The sequence below is a fragment of the Fopius arisanus genome, unplaced genomic scaffold (genome assembly GCF_000806365.1).
Source record: "Fopius arisanus strain USDA-PBARC FA_bdor unplaced genomic scaffold, ASM80636v1 scaffold00056, whole genome shotgun sequence".
NCBI lineage: Eukaryota > Metazoa > Arthropoda > Insecta > Hymenoptera > Braconidae > Fopius > Fopius arisanus.
Genome location: NW_011887795.1, coordinates 14,786 through 25,699, shown reverse-complemented (window position 1 = coordinate 25,699; position 10,914 = coordinate 14,786). Strand labels below are relative to the sequence as shown.

The following is a 10,914-nucleotide window of genomic DNA, read 5'->3' as shown; positions in this document are numbered from 1 at the left end:
CCTGGGAAATGCGAGGGGCATGGGAAGAAGTGGAATTGTAATCGGAATTCAGGGCAGTAGTTACAATACACTTTTTTTTATTTTTGGGGGCGAGAGGTCAACCTTTTTGAGGGCAGGAAAAAGTTCTTCAGATTTTCTTCCTTAAATCAATATTTTTTTTTAGAATAGTTAATGATCTAGACGGAATTTGCAAAAAGGACAATTTAGATTGTCGTCGGTGACTTTAATCAATATCTCGAAATTCAAGAAAGATATTGAAAATATCATGAGAACCTTTTCTCTAGAGCAAATTGAGATCTCCAATAAACTCCCAACACCAATTCGTCTATCTCCCTTAGATTCGGAGATACTCTCAATAACTAATCAAAACATTGATTCGATAAAGGCGTATTAAGGATGTTGCATAAAATATTGATAAATTACAGTTGAAGTGTAATTACTGATAACTCAATTGGCAAAAGGTCTCTTGACTACAAAAACACAAGGGACATTTAATACACTTGAATATGCGGAATTAGCTCATATCATACGAGCCATCAAGTTTAATTACAATTTTCGTTGAGGAACATTTTCCCGTGATCCGAAGTGGACTGATACGTGAGCCCCAGCATCTCCTTATTTGCAATCAGAGAAACATGCAGAACATGTAACGGTCTCTTCAATATGGGAGGAAGAGGGAGGGAGCGCCGATTCGATACCCGTATAATTCCCGTTTCCTAGTCATCGAACATCTAATTAATAGCGTACGTGATGCATTGGAATTTAACATTCACCTTTGATTTAATGACTCTATTCCATCAGCATACAGTGAGATTATTTTTTCCCCCTGATCTGTTCCGGAATTTTGGAGATGAATAAAAAAATCTACCATCGAACTGGCGTCATCCGATGAATTGAAAATACAAGAGTAAATAAATTGACTAATCCAAATGATTGAGTAAATGAGAATCGGATTAGATGGAAAATAAATGCTGATACGAGTGGACAGATGCCAGAAGACCTTCACCTGACGCTGCGTCAGGGATCAAATTAATATTCGAAATATCGGTTGAATAAATTAAAATTATTGGGCGATGGATGATTGATCGTTATCGATTGTTCGAGTCATGGGAGACGAGCAGTTAGAATTCGTCGGTTGATTAAAATATAATGTTGGATTCTCAAGTCATTAATCCATAATTAAGTTGTATAAATCATCCAAAACAAATGGAAATTCCTTTTTTTTTCTTTGCTCTCGATTAAAAAATTCGGTCTTCATTATTTTTCAGATTGATAATTATAACAATAATTTCCCAGGTAGAAGAATTCAATTATTTATATTAATTTATTTATAAAATGAAGTCTTCTGGGAAAACTTGATTTTTCTTCCGATTCTCAAATAATTTCAAATGATTTCAAATAATTTCAAATAATTTCAAATAATTTCAAATAATTTCAAGGCAATGACCAGATAAAAAAGTTCTGAAATTAATGAATTCTTAATAGTCTCGAAAGATAACGGAAATATTCCAGGGATTAAACGATTGATTACTAAAGAATGCCCGAAATTATCAGTAAAAACGAAGACTGAGTGCAATGATTATTGAATATTATTGTAAATTGAACAATACTTGAAAAAAATATTGAATTTCTCCGGATAGGGGGCCGATAGCTTATCGGGTCGGCGTTCCGGCGCCCTTTGTGCTATCAGTGCGACACATTTGTACGTACACCGAGGAAAAGGGGAAAAGAGTTGAAGAATAAAAAAATGGAAAAACGAGGGATTGAGTATGAAAGAACTCCAGTACTGCTCTCAGAGTTCCTACAGACTGACTCACGTACCGGTCCCTCACTCCCTCCATCTTCCTCAATTTCAACATTTTTTTTTTATTCCATACCCATTATGATTCTCTCTCAGTCATCTCCTCCTCCACCATCTACTCTCTCTTTCATTTCGTACCTCAAAGTCGTGAACGTGGGCGAGAAAACTGGTTGATAACCGTAGAATATCCTTGATCTTGAATATAATCACTCATGGAATTGTCGAGGGGTAGGACGACTCCCATGACTCCGAATTCCATCAATTTATCCATCCCCATCAGTAATTAATCATCAAAAAATCTACTAAAACATATAAAACATCCCTAAAATATGAATCAATCTCCAATCCTCACCAATTCGACTTTTATCAATTATTAATAAATTAATCAACATAACAATATGATTTATAATCGCCAGGGGCTCAATTAATCACTCAATTATTATCATATTATATTAATGATACATTAATTATCGAAATTAAATTCCTGATAGTTGATGTGAAAGGGAAGAGCATTTGTCGCATCAAAGGAAATTAATTGAATTGATCCAATGAAATCGGAAATAACGAATGAGAGGATAATGCGTCATATTATGAACGATGATACAACAAAACTGGAAATATTATTGAGTCGAGCTCGTGCCCACTGAAACAATCATGACTCCTTCCAGGTTCATTGAAACGTGATCGTCAACAATGACTAGAAACCCACGACAAAGAATGTCTTTATTTAGTGATTCCTTCCACGACGCAGTTCGAAAGTCAATGCTTTAAAGTAAAAAATAACTATTTTAAATTCACCTCACAGTTAAAAAAACTACTGTCAGTTTATCTCCCTAGTGTAGAACATTCACACTATAAAATCCCTTCACCTTAAAACAATGGATAATTCAGTTATTATTATTAATAATCAATAACATAATCAATAACCATTTTCACTCGATAAATTCCGTGAAATAAATCCAAAATTAAATAGATAATTAACAAAGATTTTTAGAAAAGAAAGAGAAATAAAATTGATTTGGTAATTCGGGATTAATACGAAATCATTAGTAAAACGTTTTTATAAAAATTGTGGAATGCGTGATGATATAAATATAAATGGTGAAATAAATGGATGAGTGGAATTTTTAAAGGAGATATTCTCACGGAATTATGAATAATACATCTGATATTTGTAAAAAATATTCTCACGGAAAAGACATTAAGATCAGCGAATGTAAATGGGGAGGGGAAATCGACGTGTGGAAAATAATACCCGCTTTCCACACATACCGGTTAGTGCGTAGCAAGTCATCTGATATGCATATAAAACGATACAACGCAAGCAAACTTGTTTGATATGCCTTCAAAGATGTAGTTCTTTTTTTTTTAACAAGACAAATGGATGCGACGGGAATAAAAAAAACAATTTCGTAACAATTACGGGGGATTATATTGAATTTTCACGTCAGGAATGGAGTATTAGAGAAAATAGAATAATTTCTTTCGCTCTTTTCTTTTTACTCTGGTTCGAATCCCAGAATTTAGGGAAATAAATCAGCGGAAATTAAATCAATCCTATTCAGGTGCGATAAATTGACTTTATGAATAATCGGAATTTAAAGTAGATTTTAATTAATTCGGTTTGATCCAAAATTTTATTTTATATATGGAGAAAGAGCGGCGATTTTTGAAAGTTGATTATTCGTTTTTAGGACAGCCGCGATGAATGCGATTTCATGGAATTTCTTTATTTTTTATTTTTTTGAATGAATTCATCAGAAATTTCTGGTTTTTTTAGGGGGGAAATGGGAAATCTGGAGTTTTGGTTTATTTTTATGGAAATTTTCGGAATTGTCAATGCGAAGATGGTCTGAAATTTCCCGGGAATTGTGACGCGATGAAAATAGTCGGACTCCTCGGAAAATGGAGAAAAAATTTTTGAACAGTATAATCGGAAGTGTTGGAGAATGTATGTCGATGTCTCCTGGTCACTTGTTATTTGAAGAGAGCTTTCACCGCAGATCAAGAAAGAAAGCGCGTTGTCTCCTTGGCAAGTGCCTTGGCAAAGTGAAATGAGATTTTTCCCATCGTCAACTGCACCTGAGAATAAACGCAATTAAGGGAAAAATGGAGAGAAATCTGTCGTAAATCGCGCACTTACCATTACCCAAAATTCCAATCCATTATTGATTCAATTTGAGGGATTGCAAATTGTTACTTTCATTGGGGAAATGATTACCAACAATTTTACCCATAATTTACGGTAATTTTCTATAATTTCATGGAGTGGAAATCAATTGTTCGGCAAAAAATCGGCAGTTACTATTTTTCTCAGTTAAAAAGTGGAGATATATTTGCAGATTTAAAATAAAATATCGGGTAATACAGAGTTTTTTACTTGAAATATAAAGAATGATTTTCTGAGGGTGGACCAAAGCAACAAAATCAACTAGTCACTTATTAATCGCTATTCTGGATGTGTTCACACGGCATTGTAAAGTAATGGAAGCGCTTGCACGCAACGAATACGTGACGTCCGGCCTCACCCCGTATATGCATATTTTAAATAAAAAAAAACTATGTAAGAAAAGAGTTATTACCACGAAAGGGACTCCCCGAAAGTGATGAAGTGTTGTGGAAGAAAAATAGCGCCGATCGCGCGAGAGACTAATCGAAGGTACCATTTCTCATATTCACCGATTTATCTCGAGAACTATTCATTTACGGTACAAACGCCAAAGAACTTTTTTTTTAGCCAATTAAATTCCCGAGAAAAAATGTCCTTTTATATTTACATCTTAAATCAATACTTTCCTTTAAAATCAGCTCGATCTGAAGTGATGAAAAAATGATGGTAGCTCAACATTTTCGCTGATGATAGATTTATCTCGAAAGCTATCGATTCAAGGTGGAAGTGGTAAGGACCTTTTTTGTAGCTAACTCAATTTCCAAGAAAAACTGTCTCTTTACGTTTTCTCCTAAAATCACTAGTTCTCGAGATTATGATGTTTAACAAACCGATTTTCGTTTGTACAATGAAGACGTCCCGAAGAAAAATTGAAGACAAATAATGAAAAAAAAAACTAATTCAATCACACGAGATAATTAATAATTAATTGACTATCTGAACCGAAGGATTGTGAATTAATATATCAACAAAAATATATGGGCGGTGTAAAGACGAATGACGATAAAACGATCGAAAATACTAAAACGCTCACAAATTATGAAAAATTGATAAAGCATGCGGTTTCATTTCTCATGTCATGCTGGAATTGTTGATAATTATCTTCTCCCCGATGAAATAGGCATACAATAGGCACGTGATGGAATCCCCCATGGAATGAATTGATAAGTCGAACCGATTTCTCGCGGACATCTCTCTCTCTCTGAGTTTAATGCACCAGCGTTTATAACCCACCAATGGGTAACAGAAAAGATGTATAGAAAAGAGGAGCCCAATACCAGTGGCATGACTTCCTCGTTCCATTATTGCATTCACCCTCTAGCTCGTGCTTCAGGTTTTATCTCTGGAGATCGCCGACATACGCACACACGTGCAAAAGAGAAAAGGGGAAGGGAATAAATCGAATACCAAGAATTTCACAAGATTGACGACGCTCCAGTCATCATATATCACGTTATTTTACAGAAGGCAATACCCACTATGACTTCCATATTCAAACCTTTCGTTTTGTTGATCGCTGATTAATTCTAGCGTTCATGAATTAAAAATTCCATAAAAAACAAACATTTCCGACAATTCCAGGTACTCCTCACGATTCTGAATTAAATCTAAGCGATAATAATTCTGGGGCTATAAAAGAACTCTATCACTGAAATGATTAATAAAATGACACCGGGAAATTAAAAAAAGAAATTAAGATTTCCATATATCATTGTTTATTAAATCAACAGTGCATTTAATATAATATCCACAACAGAAGAACAATCTGCGTATAAAAACGGAATGAACTGTACGTAGAAAAAATTAAACAGCGAAATTCCTGCGCTTTCTCTGAGGGATTCCCACAATTCAATGGAATTCCTTACAGAAAATACCGGATTTTTCTGTTAATCTTTCTCGTACGAATTGATGAATTGGCTACTTAAAAATATTCTTATAATGATAAACAATACTGAAAGGTGCTCTTAATGATAAAAAGGTGTCAGGACAGTTCATCCTTTGATTTCGTCGTGAGACATTCCATCCGAGACTTTACGATCCTGAGAAAAATCTAAAGTTATTGAGTTATTAAATTTCATTGCAATTTTTTTATGACGCTTTCATCAACATTTTTTATTAATTCCCGTGGTGTTCATCAGTATCGAAGTTTATGGTTTATCTTCGGAGAGTGTGAGATACGATTTGTGCGTTTACCGTAGGGAATTGTCGGGTTTTTCAGCGGTGGGGATAATCCGTTGGTTGTGGTATTTATTTTTCAACGGCTAGTTCAATTCAATGGAATCTCTGTGGATTTTTTTGGTGGAAAAACTCGATAAATTTGTATCCCCTTCGGCTGGGATGAAATGTCTCGAGATAAAATGGAAAGGACGAAACGGAATTTAATCCACTGAAACCAGAAAATAGTGCACCCAGTGTTCACAGCACCGTGCAACGAAAAAAAAAGAAACACTTTCAACGGATGAGTATCCCCTAAAGAGTGTATTAAATAATTTGTACATTCATGGCACTGCCTCAACAAATATCAATTCGATCTAGTGTAAAAAAGGATTGACAGAGAAAAAAGAACTCAACCCTGAAGAGATGCCATTCACATAAATTTTCCTCCGAAAAAAATTCCTTTTTCTCTGCATTAATAATCACAATTGCTCATCGAGGATGACAATAACGGAAAGATGGGATGAACAACTAAAATGATAACTGATTAATTAGAGAAAGTCCTCAGTGGAGGTGACAGTGGCCTCGATCAACAATCCGAAATCCAATTCTGTGAGACTAGCTTTGGCTGTCAGTAGATCCAGAAATGTATCGAGAGGTGAGAGACGATCGGCCGATGGAAATGCAGCTAGACCATTATGACGATGACAATGCTGTGATGTTCTACCTCGATTTTGACAGATCTCCCCGGAGAGGATGTTGGTCGCGTGCTCTCGTGCTCGCAGCATAAAACTTACGGGATGGAGCCACTGATTGAGCAATCGTTTCGCTCGAGATCGCGGCAGCAATGAGAGCAAATGGAGTTTCTTTATGACATTCTCTTTAGTGTCTCCGATATCTGAAAAAAAACAGAACCATTTTGCCCTCAGACCGGGAAAAATACGCAAGCATAAGGAAAACAGTTCTCAAAATCCAGATTAGCCACCAAATGATACATTCTTAATCTTCAATGAATCCCTGAATCCTTACCTGCAATGATGATCTTGGTGACATCGACCTGGAGTTCAAAGACAGCCCTCTCGACATACTGCAAGAACATGGAGTACCTCAGACTCCTGTAACCGAGATACGTGAAGAACGAGGAGAAACCCTGGGGCACAGGAAACGCCATGATCTCAATGGCATACCGATACCTCTCCATCAGCGTGAACATCAGAGCCCTCCGTCCCTCATCCATCTGATCAATCAACAAAAATCCTCTCTCCTGGTCAATCCTGGGATCAACTCCAGCTGCTCTTGATAAAATTTGACAGAGAATCCTTGAGCTCTCAAGCTGTGCAGCGACATATCTCGTCGCCATGGCATGCACCTGAAGACTAGTGCAAGAAACGTACGAACTAGCTGGTGTATTAGTCGCATGTTTCAACAGATACATCGACAGCTCCCGCAGATTGACAGACACCACGTGCTCCATCCTGGAAGCCGTGCAGTTCTCCATTTCAACGAAAGGAAGTGCAGCATCCAACATTTTGTTAGCTCTGTTAGACATGAGGTGTTCCCCCAGGGCAGCCGATGCATTTCCCAAATTAGAAGCGAATGCAGTTCCCGATGAAGTCGCAAGGACAAGTCCTCCAGAGGGTGACATAGGTGTGCTACACCTGGAAAGTGCCTCTGGCTGATAACAAGCGAGTGAAACGAGTAGCTTATCAGTGATTTGACTGGGATTAAACCTCGGCTTGCTCTCACTTCGCTTTCCCAAATTGTCCCAGAGTTTCGTCCACAGATCACTCCTGTAAGGGACAATCCTCTGCTGGGGTGACAAAAGCATCACCGAAGTATTCCACAGCTTCTCGTGACTCAGTGTGATCCCCAGACCGTTGATCTTCACTTCGTACGACGTGTAATCCTTGACAGTCGTTATCGGTAGTAACGACAGCAGAGGAACAGCATCTGCTAGTAAATTCCTCTGGACAATTGAGTATGATCCACCAATCAGCACTTCCTGCATGAACTGTACGACATTAAGAGACTTGGGCTTATCAGATATGATAGCTACGAGATTTGCGACGGTCTCAAAGTCGTGTCTGTGACACATGAAGTAGTGGATGACTCCTAGTCTACCCTGAACCGAGGTTTCCCTGGTGAAGGTGTCGATGAGAAATTCCGGGGAGATATCTAAGGTGACTAGATCCAGGGTCGGAAGATCGATGGTCAAAGCATTGGCAATGGGATGAGTATGCTCGTCTCTTAGGAACTTCTTGCCTCTTGTGTTCTGAGTGGTCGAAGGATTCAGGAGGGGAACGAGATAGGAAGAACCTTCAGGAATAGTCTTAAGAGGTCCACAGAGTACGTGACAACTCGGATCGTGACTCACACCGATCTCCAGGAGATGAGTGAATGCTCCTTGAACCAGGACAATCATGTAATCATCAGCAATTGAGAAAGTCGGTCTCATGAGCTTTGCCTGACACCACGGGATCCCTGGGATTACGCAGTGGATGACGCAGCTGTGATGCAAAAGGGTGACGGAATATGCGAAGTGAACGGTGTTTGAGTCATTGAGGATGGCGTCCAGCAGGTGTTGGGGTGGCTGAACAGGTCGATAGAGGTAGTGATGGCAAACGCAGACGAGACCCCGAGTGTCCGATATAACGATAAGATCGAGGGAGCAATCGTGAACGCGCAGGGGAATCACATCATCCTCGTAGGTTCCACAGGAGCCGGAGGTCGAGAGCTGGGGAAGAGTCAGGGGAATGTTGAGGACGGTTTCGTGAGGGAGTTCGTCGTGAAACTGGAGACCACTGAGGGTCGGCGAGGCTGAGGGCCTCGGACGCGACTCCAGGTCGTCCTCCTCCAGGATTCCACTCGCCTGAGGCCGACGCGTGTGAATGTGATATAGCACTTGACTCGTTGAGTCCCACTGGGCCCAAACGAATGCCCCGACTATTGTCTCAGATTTCAAGGAAACGATCGACTCGATCGGTTCAATTGACTCGATCTCTGGAGCCGGACAGAATGTCGCGGTGTACATTGTTATCGTCTCGTGGTGAACGAGCACCAGGAACTTGTCCGCGGAACTCTTCTCCTGCGGCTTTTGCCGGTACAGAAATTGAATTCGGACTTGTTTCGCGGTCTTGGGGAGTAGACAGTGAATTTTTTTTGAGGGGAGCTCCAGCAGGTGCGGCTGATAGACCTGGTGATCGGGATTTTCAGAGGTTGAGGGCGATTTTACGATGTAACCTAGGAGTGTATGGCTCTGGTTTAGCGAGGCTTGGACGATATTTAAGGACGTGGGGAAGTGGTGGAGGATTTTTAACCTGTCGATGGTGCGATCGTAGTGACCGATCACTGAATGAGCACTCGAACTTTCGTCCATCCAACCCACCAGGAGTGAGCAGTCTCGCTCCTGCCCCAGGAGTTTCCATTGCTCCGCTATGAAAAAAATACCCGGTGTCAGTCGGAGGTTTTAAATTCCACTGTGAGTATTTAATTCTTTTTGATTTCGGGTCGCGAAAAGTCGGGGAATTTCGCGTATTTGAATCGATATTTTTGTTTACCATTTTACTGAGTGGAAATGATGATAGCTAAATCTCTCGGAAAATTTCGATTCGCGGGTTTTTATAGAACATCAAAATAAGTATAAATATTGATTTTTTTTAAATGTTCCACGAGGGCAGATGGCGCTTATCGTTATCGGGGTGGCCTTGCGCTTAATTACAGGCGAATGGTGATGAGTAATGAAGTTGTTGTACTTTCGAATTATCGGGCATTTATAGTATTTTATTACAACGTTTTACTTTTTAAAATCGTAGAAAACCCTCGGGAATTCGATTAACAATTCTATTCGATTTACATTGAACTTCCCATTATTTTTTTTCTTCACTTATTCTATAAAAATCCCTGAATATTTCAGGCTAAAAATCGAATTTTAATACTAATGAATAAAATTAATGGTAGATCGAACAGTTTTTCATCCTCGACATCTCAAGACGAAAAAAGAAATAAAAAGTAAAGAACTCCCACAGTAAATTCCTCAAAACTGGAAACGGAGGATCATAAAAATTCCTCATCCCTAAGATCTAAGAGGCCCCAAGAAAACCCATCATTTAGAGACGACTCTCTACTTGATAAATTTAATTGTCAATAACTCGGGAACCGCCGACTGGATTTCCGCATTGTTTTTACATTCTCGGAATTTCCCCTAAAGGAAATCCTCATAAAACTTTTATCTCTAGTTTTTTCAAAAAATTCAGACAAAAAAATTGCCACAGAATTTCGTCAAGAGATATCGACGGTCAAACAGCCATTCAATTATCACTAACTTATTAACAACAACATCAATGAAAAAAATATTTTTATTTACTGTCTCTCCTATAAAAATTATCGCAAGTAAAATCGGAGTCCGCGTTATTTTGAGCTTTAAAAGGCGCAAAAAAAAACAGATTTGTCCAATTATTTAAAACTTTCGGCTCCTTTTCTCGGGAATAACCACAAATTAACTAAAACCGTACCTTTGACATCATCCCCCTGTATGAGGGCACAAAGTTTGGCAGCAAGATTCTCGGCCATGTCACAAATTATCTAAGAATCCTGCAAAATTCCCGAAAAATCTCAACCCCAAGTGAAAAATCCCCAGTGAAAGTGAATTCGATCCATAATACCACCATCCACTACTGTAAAAATCACTGGAAATCCAACTGGATTGTCAACAGTCGATCAGATGTTCTGACGATCTCTCTGTCTCCCTCTGAGACCACGTGAGCTCGTGTGTTTTCAAAAATTCCCGCTG

At 38.7% G+C, this 10,914-nt stretch overlaps 1 protein-coding gene across 1 annotated transcript; it reads right to left on the bottom strand.

Annotated features, from left to right (window-relative positions):
• Nucleotides 1–5,698: 5,698 nt before the first annotated feature.
• On the bottom strand, nt 5,699–10,877 carry pigeon (protein). The gene is made up of 3 exons (XM_011307748.1): nt 10,637–10,877; nt 7,155–9,557; nt 5,699–7,023 (listed from the first exon to the last, which is right to left on the bottom strand). The coding sequence occupies exons 1-3, from the start codon at nt 10,692–10,694 to the stop codon at nt 6,677–6,679; spliced, it is 2,808 nt and encodes a 935-aa protein (XP_011306050.1). The 5' UTR covers nt 10,695–10,877; the 3' UTR covers nt 5,699–6,676.
• Between the last annotated feature and the right edge of the window lie 37 nt (nt 10,878–10,914).

Bases quoted from the DNA above. Each gene is read 5' to 3' on its own strand.
- pigeon (XM_011307748.1), bottom strand. From the start codon at position 10,694: ATGGCCGAGAATCTTGCTGCCAAACTTTGTGCCCTCATACAGGGGGAT. The intron at 9,558-10,636 runs GTACGGTTTTAG...TTTTTTTCATAG, and splicing joins ACAGGGGGATGATGTCAAAG to CGGAGCAATGGAAACTCCTG. The intron at 7,024-7,154 runs GTAAGGATTCAG...GTTTTTTTTCAG, and splicing joins CACCAAGATCATCATTGCAG to ATATCGGAGACACTAAAGAG.